Raw genomic sequence first — 20217 nt, 5'->3', positions numbered from 1 at the left:
GAGGGTTCAATTTGTAAAATTTATATTCAAATAATTATTCAAATCATTGCCTATATAATTCATGGCTTTCAATTTATTTTAGAAAAATCTAAAAAATAATCACGTAGCATAAATTGCAGAAAAAAATGATTTTTCATCATTTAAGTTTATTTTCTAAGAATTTGGTCTGAGATATTGTTAGAATTTGTTGAGATCGGATTAGAGTTTAGAGGAGGGTTAATAAACTCTTTTAAAACTTTGAACTGTTCTTAACATATTTTAATTGTTAAAAAATATTCTTGAACTGATAGATTTGTTGGACCACTAAAAATGAGTAAGTTCGGAACTGTCCAGCTTGACTATTGATGAACTATATTTGACAGTTTAATAAGAAACAAGTTGAAATAAGATTTGAGAACGTGCAAGGTGGGTAATAAAATATCACAAGTATTTTTATTGATGTTCGAAGATAAAACTCTTGTGTCACCCTTTTTTCCTCTCGGGAAGATTTTCCATAATATACTTCGGTTTTACAACGTCTTGTAACAACCCAATTCAATTAGAAATGATCATCACCTAATTGAAACTCGTAGTGATTACTTTGCAACTCTAGATATTTAAGAACCATCGATTCCCCAGACAACAAATATTAAACTTCAATGCTCAGTCTTGACGGTTTGAGTTAGATATATTAGTACAAAATGATCCTTGGATGATCTGATGTGTTTTGATAAACATATTCTAAGTGAGCAATAAGTGTTTTGATCACTTAAGAATACTTTAGAAATCTTGATAATAAAGATTCACTACAACAAAAACGGTTTTCCGCAGCGCGCATTGCACGCTGCAAAGTTCCAAGCCGTTAAAAGTTCAGGATTATCCGCGGCGTGCATTGCACGCTGTTGATACAATTATCAACGGCGTGCATATGTACGCTGTTAATACAACTTTCCGCAACGTGCATGTGTAAGCCGTTAATAGTCATAAAAAAACAAAATTATAGCGACGGTTTTCGATAAACCCGTCGCAAATCAGCGACGGTTCCGAAATTAAACACCGTCGCTACTATAGCGACGGTCTTAAAATAATGTGACGGTTAAAACTTTCGCGACGGTTCCAAAAGCCGTCGCTAAATTTTGCGTAAATTTAAAAAAAAATTACTTTTATAATTTATTATATTTTAATAAAAAATTCAATTAAAAAATTAACCAAAAATTCAAATAAAAACAAATATCTAAGTCGAAATTAAAGTCATATAACATGAGAAAAATTTTAAGTGTTAAGTGACGTGGAAGACAATGGAACGGAGATCGGGTTTAAATAGGTAATTTGCGCTTTGTTGCGACGGTTTGTATGTAAATAGTCGCCGATTTGTGTCTATTAGCGACGGTTATCTATAAACCGTCGCCGATTTACTTCGGCGACGGTTGTATTTAGCCGTCGCTAAATGTGGCCTTGAAGCAATTCATTTTCCACTGCATCGGCGACGGTTTGCGATAACCGTCGCTAAACGTGCAATTTTTCCGCAGCATCGGCGACGGTTTTAGATAACCGTCGCTAAATGTGGCCTTAAATCGAAATTCGAACTATTTTTGGCAGCGTGCTAATAATATGCACGCCGTAAATAATACTATTAACGTCGTGCGATTAATGTACACCATTAATGTCTGAATACGATTTATTTTTAACAGCACACATAAACTTGCACGTCGTTAATAATATTATTAACGGCGTGCGTTTATTGTGTGCTGTCGTTTATATAATTTATTAACAGCACACAAAAAGGCATGCTGCAAATATCACTATCCGCAGCGTGCGTTTAATGCACGCCGTCCATAGTAATAACCGCAGCGTGCTTTTAATGCACGCTGTTAATAGTATCAAGTTACTATCCGCAGCGGGCTTTATATGCACGTCGCCGATAGTACTATCCGCAGCGTTCGTTTAATGCACGCCGTTAATAGTATCAAGTGCAACACTATTAACGGCGCACAGGTGGGTGCACGCCGTGAAAAATAGTATTCGCAGCGTGCTTTTAATACACGCTGTTGATGACGTGCTGCGGAAAGTCGTTTTTCTTGTAGTGATTGTAATAAGCGAGAATTCATGGTGAGATTCTTTGAGTCAGCATGAACATATTTATAGTTAGAAAGATTCAACGGTTGGAAAACTTTAACGGTCAGATATGCTTTCCAACGATCACTTGTACTATTGACACTCCCCAATACAGAAACGTATCGACACCGACGTTGTTTAACAATTATAAAATCGTAAAAAAACAAGCTTCAGAAGTACAGAATTTTCAAACAAGTCTATTTCTTTCATGAAACGAAATATATAGGCTTTACAAATCCAAAATTTCATAATAGCATAAAATTTTATAGCAGCAAAATGTAAGACATTATCTAGTGAAAATTAAACTAAACAACAACATAAGTTTTGTTGGGTGCAATAATTGTCACTCCTTGATAGAGCGATCGAACCGTGGTGCTTGTGTTGCTGTGCAGTTTAAAAGATTTGAGTTGCATCATTACTACTAGCTATAGCTTTTGGTAAAGCGGCAAGCGCTCGGTTCTACAATTGGTATCAGAGCTAAGGTCACCGGTTAGATTTTCATTGATTGCAAGGATTGCAATTATTGAGAGAGAGATTGTTAGCTAGGTGCAATAATTGTCTCTGCTTGGTAGAGCGATCGAACCGTCGTGCTTGTGCTGCTGTGCGGTTTAAAAGATTTGAGTTGGATCATTCCTACTAACTATAGCTTTTGGTAAAGCGGCAAGCGCTCGGTCCTACACATTACCACATAGAAAAAAATGACTAAAATTGAAAAAATAACAAAGATAAAGGGCCAAAATGACTGAAATTTGATAACGGACCAACATCGTTGATTAACAAATATATAATTAACATTGCAAGTTTCCCTCAAACTTGTACGGAAATGTTTTAATTCAGTTTTTATTTATTAGAGTTTAAAATTCAAAAAATGCATTTTGTTTGTATACATGACTTCGAACTAATTAGACAGATATATTTGGTATTGTGAAGAAATGGCTTGGAAGCTAGTTTGGAAAGTGCTATCAAATCCGTTTTAGTAACGACCGAGTGAATGAGGGCTTTATAACTAAGAATTCATTTTAAATGAAAATGTTTGATGTGATTTAATTGTGCCCCTTATGATTTTAAAAAAAAATATATCATATTTTGTCATTCATCATGTAATCTATACATCAACCAATACAGCCCTATATAAATTTAGAATAAGCTTTACCAGAATAAGAAACTATTTCGATTCCATTTTGTTATGAAATCCACCGAATACTGGTTGCTGTAATGCACTTTGACAGTAGCAAGAATCAATCAGACTAGAACATAAGGTCAGATCAATCAAGAAGGAAGAATCATAAACCAAATGCAAATCATTTACGTGGTTCAGCCAAATTGGTGTGCATCCACGGGAGAGAGCAGCACCATTCTGATTACCAAGAACAACCGAGTTTACCAAATATATCAGAAGAGAAAGATTTACAGAATGGACTTTGTTTACAGACTATCTTTTATCATGTTTTTTTTGCCTTTCTCAGATGTCTTCTCCCTCGCTTTTGTTTGTTTAATTATGGAGATTGAGCAACGAAGTGATTCTGAAAAACTGATTTCCAGAACTGGGCTTCCTAATGTTTATATTCCATTTGCTAAACCGGTTGTTTATGGTCCCAACAGCTTTTGTTCTCCAACTGGATCAAGTGATCTCCTAAGTCTTTCAGCTTGTTACCCGATCGAGACTGCCAGTTGCTATCAATCAACTCCAACTACCGAATTTTTCATCTCACTTTCTTATGCCAATGCCATCTTGGAATACCTATCACCAGCAATCTCCACCTTGACTTACAAAATGGCTGCTCTCCAGCCTTTTTGCTAATGTCAACTCCATTCCACAGCTTGCATCAAGTCAAGGCAATCCTTGAACTTGGCTTATGGCAATGTCTTAGTTAATATATCTATGGGATTATTTTTGGTGGAGATCTTTTCAACCTTCACTTCTTCTTTTGAGATGATATCCCTCACAAAGTGTAGTTTAACATCTATGTGTTTTGATCTCTCATGGTACGTACACTTGATGTTGGGTCAAGTGTATTGCACTTTGGTTGTCAGAATAATCTACAACCTGATATTGTCTTATCCCAAACTCAACTATTATTCCCTTAATCCAGATTTCTTCCTTCGTGGCCTCTCTCACAACCATGTATTCAGCTTCTGTAGTGGACAGGGAAACCACTAGTTGGACTGTGGCTTTCCAGCATATGGCAGTTCCTGACTTCCTTGTGTCCAACTTTCCTGTAAAGTCAGAGTCTAAAAATCCTATAACTGGTTCAATGATATGTTCCACTTTTCTGAACATCAATCCTAAGTTTGGTTTTCCTCTCAGATATCTCAAGATACATGTTAGAGCTACCCAATATAATTTCCTTGGATTTGCCATGTTCAATACAAAAAAAAAATTCTGCTTAATGACGGTTTTTGCGACGGAATAAACCGTCGCTAATTAGCGACGAGTTTTGAGAAATCGTCGCAATATGTTTACGACGGTACTGACTTTAGCGACATTGTTAATTAGCGACGATGTACGAATAATTCGTCACTAATCATCGACTATTTTGTCAAACTCGTCGCTTTTGTTTTCATATTTCGTCGCTAATTGTTTCTTTTTTATAAAAAAAAAATATTGTTTTATAATTTCTTAAAATAAAATTTATTTTTAAAATTATTTATACAAATTTTTAAATAATCCCTCAACTCATCTAAATTAATGATTTTCGAATTTATAAATAATGTATGAAACGATTAAATCTTGTGATAATAAGCAAACAACAAATAGTTTCAAAAACAATTATCAATTTTTTTTCTTTAAAATAGGATTACAAATTCAAAAAATTAAGGAAAACAAAAAATGATAATATACACTAATTAACCTTGGAACACGATGCATGTGCATGCATATATATTAATTTTTTTTTAATAAATCTTGGTTTTCAAATATATGAAATTTTTATATAAAGTATAATTAGGTTCATATAATTTTATTATATTTTACTTTCGGATGGATAAAACACCACCCGAACAGGAAGGATGGTCGGCAGATCATTAAAAGACTAAACAAAAACAACGGACAGGGGCCGGGGAAAACCCGACATTTGGTGATTAATGAGTAATTCTTTATGTTCAATGTCTAATTCTATAAATTAACTTTAACAAAATAATTAAAGGGTGCTTTTCGATCGAGTCTCAGTTGTATGTATTTGAATTACATAGGAAGCATAGCTGACAAAACTCAGCATTAAGAGATGATGAAGAAAATTAAGTACTCATACATATTTATTTCAGCCTCAACGTCTCAACTAAGTACTTATTCTGCTGATTTGCTATAAGGTTCGTGGTATTTTATGACGACATGCAGGAGTATATATATAATGAAAACTACAGTCATCCATGTAATAATTATATATATTTGTAGCGCTTGCCCACAAGGCAAAGGTCATTTTTCTTGTTTATTGTAACTCCAGGAGACACTTCCATGTCTATGTCTTCTGCCTTCACTCCATCGGGCAGCTCCCACTCAAAAGAGTAGAGAAGATTGGCAAGTGCAAGCTCAATAGTTGCGACACCGAGATTTATTCCGGGGCATCCTCTTCTGCCCGATCCAAATGGGAGCAGACCGTAATCATGCCCCTTGTAGTCGATAGTGCTATTCAAGAATCGATCGGGCATAAATTCAGTAGGGTTTTCCCAATATTCGGGATCTAAACCGATGGCATGAGTGTTCAGGTACACCATGGTTTTTGGTGGGATATCGTACCCATCTATGGTGCAATGTTGTGTAATTTCTCTTGGAACGGAGAGCGGAGTTGGAGGAAACATTCTTAGTGTTTCCTTGATAATTGCTTTTAGATAAGGGAGATTTTGGACATCATCTTCATCTACGGAACCTTTGTTTCCTACCTTATTCCGCACTTCTTCTTGTACTTTCTTCATTGCTTGGGGTTTCTTGATCAGAGCCGTCATGGCCCAGACTATCAACGATGCACTTGTATCGGTTCCGGCGATGAATACGTTCTATATTAACAAAATTATTTTGTTATTTTTCAAAAAGTTAAAGTAACTATAGCAAACTAAAATTACAGCACCAACTTTACGTTACTAGATATGCCTCTGCATGAGTAATATCGTTATCCTGAGGTAACTCATAGATGCTATAAAATAATTATTGGTCAAATGGGAAGTAAATTGAAAAAATAAAGGTAGATCTGAAAGTCATACATACCATGAGAATTCCCTTGATATTTTCCCAGTCAACAGGAACTGCAGCGGTTTGGTCTTGTTTCAACTTCAACATCAGATCGAGAATGTCCCCATTCATTGACTCGGGCCGATTCGGATCAAGATGATCATCTATAAGTTGTTGATAAAAATTATCCAATTCCCTAAAGTTCTTCTCGAGTCTTGAATGCATCCCAGTTAATTTATCAATCCAAGCCAATGAAGGGAAATAATCGCCGATATAGAAGGCTGTTCCGGTTACTTGAGTTTCTCGAAAGACCTTATCGAACCTCTTTTTTCCCATTTCATCGTACTTCTTCCCGAAACCGGCTCGACATATGATCCTGTTAGTTAGAAAGAACGCGGTCCGGCTCAAGTTTATCAACTCGGATAAATCCGATGTCTTGGTCATTTCTTCGATCATGCGAGAAACTTCGTCTTTTCGGACAGGAAGAAATGAAACAACCTGTTTAACGCTAAACAGGTGAATCAGGCTCAGTTTCCTCATCTCCCTCCAGGTTTCGTTATAACCAGAGAAAGTGATATCCTTGCCATTGTAAGAATATTTCTGGAAGCCAATGAGTGCTGGCCTTCCCGCGAATGCTAGGTCATTGTCTTTCAAGGCTAATTTGGCTACTCTTGCAGAAGAAATCACGATTGCGGGTCGAGAGCCTAATTTCATCCACATGAGAGGGCCATGCTTTTTAGCGAGTTCGTGGAGGTAGAGGTGGGGGTTTATGGGATCGAATTCGTGCAGGATCCCGAATAGCGGGAGCCCTCTAGGACCTGGTGGAAGACGAGCAGTTTTCTTGGAATTTTTTGGTTTAAAGTGATTGAAAAGGATAATTATGGAGAAAGATAGTACTAGGAGAAGAAAAAACATGATGGTATCCATGGTACCTGCAGCATTAAGTTGTTTTAAGGTTTTGTAAAGGTGAATTTGAGTAGACCATCGTCTCTTTATTTATACTGGCGTACGTGGGTTTTGATTATTTGTTTATGATAACATTCCGTAGAATACACTTGCATACGCATTATTGGTCTTCGTTGTTTCATAAATATTGTTGAATAGGATGTTTAATCTCCCACTTCATTCTACTTTATTCGTGAAAAATATTACTTTTTATGTTCAAATTATTACTTTTGAAAGTAAAAATATATTATGTATTACATGCTGAGTTGAGTAAAAAATATATTATTTTTTAATTCAAATGTATACTTGTATAATATTTGAGTGAAGTATATTGTTTTTATGTTAAAAATATTATTTTTCCCTCCATTTTAGAGCCAGAATGATAAATAACTATTTTGATCATGTTTTCTAAGCATTAAAATGCCATTGATTCGATAATCAATTTGATGTAATTAAATAAAAATTTAAGCTAGCAAGAAAAAAATTATTATTATTTTATTAAAAAAACGATATAGATATTTTTTTCTGTTTTAAGAGATACGACTTTTACTTTTTAAGTTATTAGTGAACGGAAATGTATATGTATTATGACAAAAAATTATGTGAGACGGTCTCACGGGTCGTATTTTGTGAGACAGATCTTTTATTTGGGTCATCCATGAAAAAGTATTACTTTTTATGCTAAGAGTATTACTTTTTATTGTGAATATTGGTAGAGTTGACCCATCTCACAGATAAAGATTCGTGAGACCGTCTCACAAGAGACCTACTCATGTATTATTTATAATATAATTATAATTCTAATCACAGTCTTGAATCCAATAAAAGGTAATTAATGTTTGTGGAAGAGAGTTACATGCCCTCCTCTAGAAGGCGTGGGTATCAAAAGACGTATCTCGGCATGCAAAGGACCGTATTTTCGGCATGCCCTTGGTGAGGCTTCTAATTTTTTATTTTTTTAAATTATTTTTTGTTTTTCATTTAAAATCTTAGTAGTTATATCAATTTTTTGCTGAAAATTTAAAATGGTAGTCAATTTTTTGCATTTTTACTCTTCTTTTTTTACGTTAAAAAAACCCTGTTTATTTTTAAAAACTCTCTTTTTGTTAAATTACTTCACTAAGATGATTTAGAATTTTCAAATTTGGTTCAATTATATATCGTATCATTTTTTATCGAATACACGTGATATCGAAAAAAGAGTTTACACAAAAAGTTATCGCATCATATGAGGTGACTTTTGATGATGAACATTTTTTAATAGAATACTATCAGATTTACTAGGCCATGAAGTGAATCTGATGTCTTGAACATTTTGGCAGTTTGTGTAAAGCCAGTCAACAGCTACGACACGATAAATTCCACACATTTTTATTTGTTTTTTATCTGTTTTGTCTCTTTTGACCATGAAACACTTCTTAGTTTCATAAGTGTTTAGTTGAGGTGATTCGTCCTCACATTTACATCAATGATCTCCTTTTAAGAGTATACTAAAATACTCTTCTTTTTATAAGGTAAGTAATCGTTAAAAGTCCAACACTTAACCTCACTACATTGGTAAGCAATAACCCTCATCGTCTTAGGAATGAGAAGATAATGACCGCGAGTGTTTACTCAAGCTCTCATAATTTAGTTTCCTACTGAACCAAAATATTGGGATCTTCAATCAACAAGGTAGAGTTTGCACTATGAAAACTTTATTTTGTAGGTTTTAAACTCATTTCCCTACACAAGGTATGCACTTGATTTGTATTCAATGTTGTCGTAAAAGGATCTGCCCAATTATCCTTTGATTTGACATAATCAATAGAGATAACTTTATATAAGATCAATTGTCTTACTGTATTATGTCTTCGACGAATATGTAGATATTTACCATTGTATATGCTATTTTGGGCCCTTGCATTCCAACTGACTTTCGCAATACATTATTATTGCTGGCACTGGACTTGTCCAACAAAGAATATCTTCTAGAAAGTTGAAAAGTCATATTATAAGATGTGTCTTAAATATCTAAGAACCCTTATCAAACTCTTCTAATGATAATCACCCGAATTTCTTGTAAATAGACTCAGCTTATTTATCGCACAAGTGATGTACGATCAAGTATAATTAGTGATGTACATAAAGCTTCCCATAATTCTGGAGTATTCCAATTGACGCGTTGGTTCTCGATTATTTTTTACCTAAATAGACGCTCACGTCCATATGCATCTTATCTAGAGAAAATCATAAGCATTAGAATTTCTCAAGACAATCTCAACATATTGAAATTGAGATAGGACAATTGTTTATGAGATCTTGGAGATTTTAATCATTGGTATAACATTAACAATGCTAATATCTTTCAATCAAAACATTCCATCAAAATTTTCTTTGTTTTCTTGACCATGTCTCAATTACTTCTCATTATAAGCATGACATCTACGTATAGACATACTATTGCACAAGATTATCGTATGCCATCAGTTTGTCTATATATATAATTTCAAATCAAAAAATAATTCCAATTTCGCTTGGGCCCTAAAAGGTTATGAACTCGGTCCTAAAAGTTATGGGCTAAAACTATCTAATAGATTGGGCCCTGCCTCAAAGTCCAACATAATACATAACCCAAAAGTCATACTTCATTGAAATCTCGACCACATCGTTAAATCTCTGTCCTCCTGTACCTGCTTTCGCAGTTCTACTATGGCGCCCGCGCCCGAATCTCCCGACAAAAAGAAAGCCAAGCGGAACCCGAAGAAAGGACGCCTAATGGATTCGGACCACAAATTGGAACGTTTGAACTCACTTCCGTGGAATTCCTCGCTTCCAGAGTGTAATTATGCCAGTGACGATCCTTTCTCTCTCTTCATCGGTTCCAACGAGCTTGAGGGAGGTATTTCATTGATTTCACCCTTTTTCTTAGATTTGATAATTTTTTGTACGTTAGTCTCAAGTTCAGTGTTATGAAAACTGTAGCCTTGGTTTAGTAAATTGTATCGCTGGTGTATTGATTCGTTTTATTTGAGGGTGCTGGTTGGAAAATGTAAACTAATGTATATGATTTTTCCTCTTATCTTTCTAGATTTTTGAGGTATTTTCAGTGTTTGGTGGTTCATTTTTCTCAAATACGCCAAAGATTAAATCTTGTGCAGTTTTCATAGGATGAAAATTACGAAAGCCCTCGAATTAGTTTGTGAAAATAAAACAAACTTTTGAAAATTCAGATCTTTGTGCAACGAGGGAGTGATAACCATTAGCATGCTATAATGATGTAAACTGGATGTTAATAACTATTGATAATGAGTGCAGGATTTCTTGCTCTTGAGGAGATTGATGAATCGGATTTTGGGTTGGAAATTCCAAAGATCGAAATGGGAAATGTGAAGAAACGGGTAAGTGATAAAAGGAAACGAAATCAAAGAAAAAACAGTGAAATAAATTATGATACTATGTTTGATGGCGAGACTGTTGGTGAAACTGAATGCAAAAATGATAGAGTCAAAGAGGAGGATGGTAAAAGACAAGGAAAACTGGGAAAAAAGAAGAAGAATGTCAAGAAAACGAAAATTGAGGATCAGAAGAATGACAGAGAAGATGAAGCTGTGAAAAAAACTGCTGGTTGGTGTTTACTTCTGTACTCAATTGCCTGTACTTTTTATTTACTGAAATTATGATGTCGTGTGTTTTTTATTCCATTGCATACGACGTTGATGGTCCAACAGTTTATTGGTGCTATCTGATCCTAAGATGACTTAGGTTGATGAAATCTACTAAGTATTTCAATTTCAAACTTTTTTTGAACGTGGGTTCGTGTCTTCTGAACCATCTACCTTTTAAAGTACTTTGAGGTTAACAAGCACTGCATTTTTTTTTATCTCAAGGATTTTAGTTTCCTTATTTGCTCCTTTATTAAAAAAAATTCAGAAGCCTTAATTCTTGTAATATTATGATGAAATTGTGGTTTTGTGATATCTTATGGATTTCAATCCGTAACATGCAAATTTGAACTCAGCTAGTGATGGAAAGGATAGTTTTGAAGAGGATTCAGTTGATGGAGATGAATATTCCTCATGGAATGAATTGAGACTTCATCCCTTATTAATGAAAGGAATATACAAGCTCAAATTCAAGGAGCCTACACCAATACAGAAAGCTTGTATTCCTGTTGCTGCCCATCAAGGCAAGGTGCGAAATCTCATCGAATCTTGGCATTTCATTGGAAGGTGTCAACAAGTGTTGTATCATTAACAGAGGTCAGTTCACTTGACAGGATGTAATTGGGGCTGCAGAAACAGGCTCCGGGAAGACACTTGCCTTTGGTTTGCCAATTTTTCAGCGGCTACTTGAAGAACAAGAAAAAGTGGAAAGGCTCTTGGAGGAAAAAGGAGAAGCCAATGAGAGAATTGCTCCACGCAGTGTTATGCGTGCTCTGATTGTTACCCCCACGAGAGAGCTTGCTCTTCAGGTACTTGTGATTGCTTGTTTGGGTTATCTTTATGAATTCTGGAAAAATCTTGTATAAATCTGTTGTTCAGCAATTTACACGATGTCCTATTCCCCAGGTCACTGATCATCTCAAGGAAGTAGCAAAGGGAACTATATATAGGGTTGTTCCTATTGTTGGTGGAATGTCAACAGAGAAGCAAGAAAGACTTCTAAAAGCAAGGCCTGAAATTGTTGTTGGAACTCCTGGGAGACTGTGGGAGCTTATGTCCGGGGGAGAGATTCATCTTGTGGAGGTTAGATTGATGATTTTTTAGTTCACTGTGTAGGAGTTTGTTTGATTGTGTCACGACTTATGATCAACCGTCATTGTCTTGAATATAATTGCTTATTTTCAGTCCACAATTTGTTTGATTGTGTCTGGCTTACAGTTGAAAGATGGTATTCTTATAATCTGTCCGTGATATAGTGAAACATTTTCTGGTCTGGAAATGAGAAAGAGTTCTTTCTTAGTCATTTCATTTGTTGTCTTTTGTGACCACAATTGATGCATAAGTGATAAGACTATTGGCCTGTGATATCCACTTCTATATTATTTTAACATCTGCATTTGTAAAACCTTTTGTGGCATGTTTGTATAAATTGAAACTTTTAGTTACAAAAGCATGGTAAGGAAGTTAACCAAACTATGAAAGCCATTGTAATCTGAAGGAATTTATAAACGTTGGCATATAATTCAACAAGGGCAGCTTCTTATATTTCCGTGATAAAAAACTTTTTGCACTTGTGTCAGAATCATATTTCCTATTCCTCCTTAACAAGAATAGCAGTGACTCGCATTTTTTTTTTTTGCAGCTGCACTCCTTGTCATTTTTTGTTTTAGATGAGGCTGACCGCATGATAGAAAGTGGCCATTTTCGCGAGTTACAATCCATTATTGATATGCTTCCCACGAACAGAGAATCGACTGAGAATCAGTCTCAGAATACCCAGAGCTGCATGACATTTTCGAGCCTCCAAAGAAAGAAAAGGCAAACCTTTGTGTTTTCTGCAACTCTTGCTCTATCTGCTGATTTTCGGAAGAAATTAAAACGTGGATCTTTGAATTCAAAAAAAGAAGACCTTAATTCAATGGAAACCCTTTCAGAGAGAGCAGGAATGAGGGCAAACACTGCAATAGTAGATCTTACAAATGCCTCCATTTTGGCAGATAAGCTCATGGAATCCGTAGTTGAGTATGTTTTCCTCCTTTGTTGGATTTTATTGTATTTCTAACTTAGTCCTGCCTGTTTTTTTTTTTTTTTGAATATCTAATATATGGCTTTCCTTAGTTGGAATCATGTAGTTAGATTGCAATTCCCATGTCAGGGTAAATATCCCATTTGTTATTAGGATGCAAGTTTCTTATTTTTACCAGGCTTCTTGTACCTGTGCGCTTGAGTTTCTTGGTCCATTCCTGGTATTTGGCTGTTTTTGCCCATCTTGCTGGAAATGGCTTATCTGTGAGTTACAGATGCAGGGAAGAAGAAAAGGATGCCTACTTGTATTACATTTTGAGTATTCATGGACTAGGTCGCACAATTGTCTTCTGCACTTCAATATCGGCATTACGTCGCATTTCTTCACTCTTGCGCATCCTCGGCGTCAATGTTTGGACCCTTCATTCAGAGATGCAGCAGAGAGCACGATTAAAGGTTGGTTAGTTGTTCAACTACTTGATCTCTGTCTGTCTTTGTTCATCTTCCGGTAGTTGTGAACTTGTGAGACGAATTTTTCTCTTAATCTTACTGGTTTTGTGTTATTCTATAATATCACGTCCTTATTGTCAACATTGTCCATCTCCTTTTGCTAGTTTGGTGGTTGTAAAAACTTTCCCACTCTTAGGTCAATCACTGTGTTCCATGAGTAATATGAAGTTGTTTCAAAGTCAGCAGTCAATTTAAGAAATGGAAGTGTTTTATATTAACATTGGCTGTTATGGAACCATTTGTTTCTTTAATCTGAACTGAACCACATTGTTTGGTTGGTCGGCTAACTGTATAATGCACCCCCTCCCTATCACTCAGTTCCCTGAAACTAGATAGACCAAGACATTTTGAGACACTGATAGATGATGGCCTTATATTTACTTATTGGCTAAGTGGGCCGCTTTCATGTAATAGTACCATTGAAAACAAAAACAACTTATAAAATGAAGAAAAAATAGCAAATTATGTTGGCTTCGCTAGGTGTTGAAGACCCATATGTTATGTTGAATTTCAGAATACAAATAATGCATTTAATCCATGTCTACACTACTCAGAGCAGTTAATAAGAATGCCTTAGACCTCTTTAAAATGCCTGGTTGACAAGATTCTGTAAAGTAAAAAATATTTGCATTTTTTATGAAATGATATTTAATATATAAAGACATTAAGCACGTCCAAAAAGGAGGACAGGTGAAAAAAATTTGATGTTATTTTCTGCCTCTATTGGTTGTCTCAGCTATCTTGTTAGAACCATATTTTTATTTTCAAATTTTTTTTTATTGAATTTGCCATTTTTCCTTTTGTCGCTTACCTTTTGATTTTTCATGAATTGTGCCTGATTCAGGCAGTTGATCGTTTCCGTGCAAATGAACATAGCATACTTGTTGCTACTGATGCTGCGGCACGAGGACTTGATATTCCTGGTGTTCGAACTGTTATTCATTATCAGCTTCCACTTTCAGCTGAAGTAAATTTGCAACAAATATTTGATTTTGCTTTAAACCGATGCAATTATTGAGCAGAATCATATTTCTCTAATAGGTATACGTCCATAGATGTGGAAGAACAGCTAGAGCTTTTACTGATGGTTGCAGCATTGTTCTAATCTCACCGAGTGATGCATCAAAATTCGCAGCTCTGTGCAAATCATTTTCAAAGGTAATCGGTTATTTATAGTTATCAAGCATAAGAGTAACTGTAAGGTAAGCTGAGTATTACTTACGACTTAAATTAAACATGAAAGAATGCAGTTAAAAATTTAGATGGGCAGTGCATGTGTTATGACTTCAGAACCTGGTTTTCCAATTAAATAAGGGGGTTTGTACATGAACTTGTGATTGGACTTCTGCATTTACGTAGAAGTAGTCCATCTATCTTTTGTGGGTTGATGCCTGACCCCAACCTTTGATAAGATATCTGCTCTCACTGCTATGTGGTCATGCTATCCGAGCTTTTGCTGAATAACATGGTACCGGGATTAGTATCTATGATACTTTATCTTAGTTGCTGTTGTTTGTGACTTTGTCAATGCATGCACTGTCTTCCTTCTGTTGTGCTTATCTACGAGAGCAGCATCTTGAAATTTGTAATAGGCTTTGTACTATTTTGTTGTGGACAGACTATGTTAGGTAGTTTGCACTTTGCACGTCAGCGTACTTTGTACTGACGTACATTTTTAATTGTTGTATGTCTCTGTTTATTTATTTACCTGACTTGTGTTGGCCTTTGTGTTGATTTTTATTATAGGACTATGCCAAATGTTGTTTTAAAATGCAGTATCTGTGAGTTTAATTTACATGGAACTTTATTTGGAATGGATGTTGTCCAGGAAAGTTTCCAGCGTTTTCCTGTTGAAGTGTCATATGTGCCAGAAATTATGAAGCGATCATCTCTTGCACAGAAAATAGACAAAATTGTGCGGAAGGATTCCCAGGTAATGTGGAATTTCTTTGTATTTAACTAGGGGTCACTGAACATTGGAGTTGCCAACATAGTTGGCATTTTTTTATTTTTTGATTCTGAACAAAGCCAGTGGCTTTTCTTATCCTTGATATTATTTACACAATCTACATGTAAATGTTTGCTTTCTTGATATATTCAAATGTTCGTCTACTTGATTATTCCTACCCATATTAAGTTTAGTTTCATGCGTCCTGTCTAAAAAACGTACAGGATTTGCCCCCTTATCCACCCATTCCAACATCCGGAATTTTCTGAGATTGTTAGATAACCACTGTCACCATCCCTCTAGAACTGTGTGATCAGCTTTAAACTGTCACCATTTATGTGGATGATGGATTGCTTGATTGTTCAAAAGTTTTATCCTGCAGGAGAAGGCAGAGAAAAGTTGGTTGGAGCGAAATGCTGAATCAATTGAACTGGTTTTGGAGGATAATGACAGCGAGGATGAAAGAATGAAGAAATACAGACAAAAGAAAGTTACATCAAATCAGCTTAAGAAGTTGCAGCAAGTATGTGATTAAAAAAGACGTTATCCCTTGTTCAATTGGAATTTTTCCCATGTTACATCTTAAAGGTGAAACAGAGCAGAATTCCGTGTTATATTTTGTGACCTAGCCATTTCTTATGTTAAACTGCAGGAGCTCAACTCTCTGCTTTTGAGACCATTGCAGCCTAAAACATTTCCAAAGCGATTTTTGGCTGGTGTAAGTACATGTACTCTGAAACACAGTTGATTTTTGTGGTATAAATACATGTGGACACATTTCATCACAGTTGGATTGACTTACAAACCGTGAAGGGTAGCCCTTGATTTTAAAAATGGTCTGTGTGATGTATTTTTTTTTTCTTCTTTTGTTTTTCTTGTTGATATTCATTATATGGACGTTGTTGAGAGCAAATTCCTTTTTGTTCATTGTATAATCCAACCAAAAATAAGGGAACAGGGAAAAATGGACTTTAGTAGAGTGACTTGTACAAAGTACGAGGTATAGGCACCATTTGACTTGTGGGAAAAAAATGAATTTTTCTATATTTATGTTGTTCGTCCAAACATTCTGCAACGTTGTATACATGTCATTGGAAATGTCTTTTAAGTATTGGATGCGAGTAAATTGTTTGAGAGATTAATTGACAGTGCCAAGTTTTAATTGAACAAGTGTGAGTTTCGGCAATTATGATGATGCCAATTCTCGAACAATGCTTATGGAGAAAATTCTTAAAACAAATTTCTTTCCTTAAAAGAAATTATATGGTAATACAACCACCTATAATTAAGATGCGCATCCTCATGTCAGGTTTATCATCGAACTTTTGATTATATTGATTAGCAGCATTTGATGAAGAAAGCATGATAATGCTCACTTTCTTGAAACTTGTCAATGTTCCACAAACTGATGTTAATGGTTTCCAGGCTGGTGTCTCGCCACTTCTTCAACATCAATTTGAAGAATTAGCGAGACAGAAAATTTGTGGTCCAAGTAATATTGTGCAGAATAAGAGGCAGTTGGTGGTCATAGGTCAGGATTGTGTGGAGCCACTTCAGGCATTGAGGAGCGCAAGCAAAGAGGTATTATACTTTCATGTCTATAGTACTATCCTGTAGAATTCACATTGGAGTTTGAAGAAACTGATATACTAATTTAAGGACTTGTGTCTCATAGTTCTAATACATGAGCAAATAATTTTATCTGAAATTTCATTGTTGCTCCTTGTGTATGTAAGTCACTGATGGCGATTCTTACAATGAGAGCTAAAAATCAAGTGAATTTTTTTAATTATATTATGTTGATATTTCTACTCAAATCCCGGTCTCTACATTGATATTCTCAGGCGAGCTTGGAACTTAAAGAGATGGCAGAAAAGCACAAGAGTATGGACAGCTTTAGAAAAAAGAGGAAAGAGATGAAAAAACGTATTTCCATCTTTTCTTCTTACAATTTTGTATCCACCAGCATGGTCCATTTCATTCTTTTATTCCTTTACTATGATCATCGTTTTTCCCTTGAGCTCAACCTTGGCATTTCTGTGCTAACCAGGTATGCACGAGCAAAGACGAAAGCAGAGGAGAAAGCTAAAGCAGGGAAGTTAGCATAACCAAAACAAACAATTTTGTGTCATTGCTGTTTTTGGTTTGGTCTTTCTTGTTCGGATGATATAATACGATGATGTAACCATGCTCCAGGTAAATTAAATTTTTTAATGTGAGAATCATTTTTTACGGCTGTTTAATAGTTAATACAAAGTAGAAGAGATGATTTGATTTTTGTTTGTTTTGAAAGAGGAAAGCTTTTATATTGTTTTGTATCGAGTATATCTTAGTCTGGCCATTGAGAAAACCAGGTACCTTAAATTTCACCTACTATCCAATTTTGTGTTGGATTCAAATTTATATTTTGAAAAATCAACCCTTGGCTTCCATCATTGGATGATTGATTGATCGATTATTTGGGTACATTGTATCTGTAACTCAATTATGTTGCTCTGTTTTTTTGTATGTATGAATCTTATATGAACGTGCTAGAATCACCATAAGAATCTAACAACCAAGGGAATTCTACAGTATCACTAATTATTATTAAATTAAACTAAACTAAACAAACTGTCCGTTTCCGGGCTTCCCGCCCCGACAAAATGAAAAGGAGTCAAAATTTAAAGCCCTTCATTTTATGAAATGACCATTTTCACCTGAACGTTCTGTAGTCTAATTATTATTTTATTTTATAAAAAAGGAAAAAAATATTAACATAAAATCACCAAAGATTTGATTTGATTGATAATAATTGAAATTATGGCTGGTAATTTTAAACCACGAAGAAAATAAAAAAAAAAAAAGTCAAACCTCAAGGGCCCTTGAGAGTCTCTTCCTCCTCCGGTATAATTATTTGGATCTAACATCTCTTCATCTCTACACTAAATATTCTCTCTAGTTTCCTGCCCCATTGTCTTCTCCTAGCTGCCACGCCCAACCATGGCATCCCTGAGCTGCTCAGCCGATCAACTGGCGCCGCTATTCGGTGCCAACGTTACCAGCGCCGCCGCCGTAGCTGAATACATCTGCGGCCAATTCTCAGCAGTTTCAGACAAATTTATCGACACCTCCTACGCCGTGGATTCCACATACCTCCTCTTCTCCGCCTATCTCGTCTTCTCCATGCAGCTCGGATTCGCCATGCTCTGCGCCGGTTCCGTCCGAGCCAAGAACACCATGAACATAATGCTCACAAACGTCCTCGACGCCGCCGCCGGTGGTATCTTCTATTACGTGTTCGGATTTGCCTTTGCTTTCGGCGCGCCCTCTAACGGATTCATCGGCCGCCATTTCTTCGGCTTGAAGGAGATGCCGTCATCCCTATTCGATTACAGTTTCTTCCTCTACCAATGGGCTTTCGCCATCGCCGCGGCTGGAATCACCAGCGGATCCATAGCCGAGAGGACCCAGTTCGTGGCTTATCTGATCTACTCTTCATTCCTCACTGGATTCGTTTATCCCGTTGTCTCCCACTGGTTTTGGTCTACCGACGGATGGGCCAGTGCCGGTAACACGGGAAACCTATTTCTCGGAACCGGAGTGATTGATTTCGCCGGGTCTGGCGTCGTTCATATGGTTGGAGGCATTGCGGGTCTATATGGAGCATTGATCGAAGGCCCTAGAATCGGACGGTTTGATCATACGGGTCGGGCCGTGGTTCTTCGTGGGCACAGCGCCACTTTGGTTGTGCTGGGTACGTTCTTGTTATGGTTCGGGTGGTACGGCTTTAACCCTGGTTCGTTCACCAAGATCCTGAGCGCGTACACGAGTGGAAGCTACTACGGGCAGTGGTCTGCGGTCGGGCGGACGGCGGTGACCACCACTCTAGCCGGCTGCACCGCCGCGCTAACCACCTTGTTCGGCAAACGTCTTCTCTCCGGTCACTGGAACGTCACAGATGTATGCAACGGGCTGCTGGGCGGATTCGCTGCAATTACCGCTGGTTGCTCTGTGGTGGATCCCTGGGCGGCGGTGATATGCGGCTTCGTGGCGGCGTGGGTGTTGATTGGGTGTAACAAGCTGGCTGAGAAGGTGAAATACGACGACCCATTGGAGGCGGCACAGCTGCATGGAGGCTGCGGCGCTTGGGGGATTATCTTCACGGCTTTGTTTGCCACCAAGAAATATGTGAATGAGGTGTACCCGGGTAAACCGGATCGGCCATACGGGTTGTTCATGGGTGGGGGTTGGAAGCTTTTGTTTGCCCATATCACTCAGATATTGGTGATAATCGGGTGGGTCAGTGCAACGATGGGCCCATTGTTCTATATCCTACATAAGTTTAAGCTTCTTCGAATCTCGAAGGAGGATGAGTTGGCGGGTATGGATCTGACCCGACATGGTGGATTAGCTTATGTGTACGAGGATGATGATGTGCATAATAAACATGGGATGCAAATGAAGAGAATAGAGCCAACTATATCTTAACGAAAAAATAAAGAAAACAATTCTCCTAAACTCAGGTGTATAGGCTAGATATTGTTTTCCCAAGATTTGAAATGTTACATTTTTATTTATTTTTTGCTTGAAAATTCCTACTTTATTCGACTGACTAGTTTGGTCATACTATTGGGTCGTTGGAATTAAAAAGACTGCTTTGAAAATGTGATCCCATCGAATCCTCTTCGAAAGTTAGAAGTCACGTGGCGCTTGAATCAACAAAACCAAGTCCGTCATTTATTAAATTTTACCAAGTTCATTTTCTTCTTATAAAACATATCTCAAAGGATGTATTAGTTTTAGATTTTTAATAATTTTCGTCAATTTAAATTTTTATATATTATTTTATAAAAGTTTAGTGTGTTCTTGCATATTGCATGTATATAGTAGATCCTGAATTCATA

General features: G+C 36.5%; 3 protein-coding genes across 3 annotated transcripts; 2 read left to right on the top strand and 1 right to left on the bottom strand.

The window, feature by feature from the left end:
• Positions 1 to 5458: 5458 nt before the first annotated feature.
• LOC140830351 (cytochrome P450 83B1-like) lies at positions 5459 to 7186 on the bottom strand. Its single transcript, XM_073193622.1, has 2 exons — positions 6239 to 7186; positions 5459 to 6087 (listed from the first exon to the last, which is right to left on the bottom strand). The coding sequence occupies exons 1-2, from the start codon at positions 7184 to 7186 to the stop codon at positions 5473 to 5475; spliced, it is 1563 nt and encodes a 520-aa protein (XP_073049723.1). The 3' UTR covers positions 5459 to 5472.
• A 2663-nt stretch (positions 7187 to 9849) lies between these two features.
• LOC140829470 (DEAD-box ATP-dependent RNA helicase 13-like) lies at positions 9850 to 17605 on the top strand. The gene is made up of 15 exons (XM_073192732.1): positions 9850 to 10085; positions 10502 to 10810; positions 11205 to 11377; positions 11463 to 11657; positions 11755 to 11931; positions 12491 to 12870; positions 13149 to 13329; positions 14228 to 14350; positions 14425 to 14541; positions 15212 to 15316; positions 15714 to 15854; positions 15984 to 16049; positions 16757 to 16912; positions 17176 to 17257; positions 17382 to 17605. Exons 1-15 carry the CDS (start codon positions 9896 to 9898, stop codon positions 17432 to 17434), a joined length of 2448 nt encoding a protein of 815 aa, XP_073048833.1. The 5' UTR covers positions 9850 to 9895; the 3' UTR covers positions 17435 to 17605.
• A 609-nt stretch (positions 17606 to 18214) lies between these two features.
• LOC140829471 (ammonium transporter 1 member 1-like) lies at positions 18215 to 19845 on the top strand. The gene has a single exon (XM_073192733.1). It carries the CDS (start codon positions 18314 to 18316, stop codon positions 19799 to 19801), a length of 1488 nt encoding a protein of 495 aa, XP_073048834.1. The 5' UTR covers positions 18215 to 18313; the 3' UTR covers positions 19802 to 19845.
• Positions 19846 to 20217: the final 372 nt, after the last annotated feature.

Source organism: Primulina eburnea, chromosome 4 (assembly GCF_022965805.1).
Source record: "Primulina eburnea isolate SZY01 chromosome 4, ASM2296580v1, whole genome shotgun sequence".
Classification (NCBI taxonomy): domain Eukaryota; kingdom Viridiplantae; phylum Streptophyta; class Magnoliopsida; order Lamiales; family Gesneriaceae; genus Primulina; species Primulina eburnea.
This window is presented reverse-complemented; position numbering and strand designations above follow the sequence as displayed.

Excerpts from the sequence above, each read along its gene's own strand:
- LOC140830351 (XM_073193622.1), bottom strand. The coding sequence starts at position 7,186 with ATGGATACCATCATGTTTTTTCTTCTCCTAGTACTATCTTTCTCCATA. Across the intron at positions 6,088-6,238 it reads TTTACTTCCCATTTGACCAA|AACGTATTCATCGCCGGAAC; the intron begins TAATTATTTTAT and ends TTGTTAATATAG.
- LOC140829470 (XM_073192732.1), top strand. The coding sequence starts at position 9,896 with ATGGCGCCCGCGCCCGAATCTCCCGACAAAAAGAAAGCCAAGCGGAAC. Across the intron at positions 11,658-11,754 it reads CGAGAGAGCTTGCTCTTCAG|GTCACTGATCATCTCAAGGA; the intron begins GTACTTGTGATT and ends CCTATTCCCCAG. Across the intron at positions 15,855-15,983 it reads AGCTTAAGAAGTTGCAGCAA|GAGCTCAACTCTCTGCTTTT; the intron begins GTATGTGATTAA and ends GTTAAACTGCAG.
- LOC140829471 (XM_073192733.1), top strand. The coding sequence starts at position 18,314 with ATGGCATCCCTGAGCTGCTCAGCCGATCAACTGGCGCCGCTATTCGGT.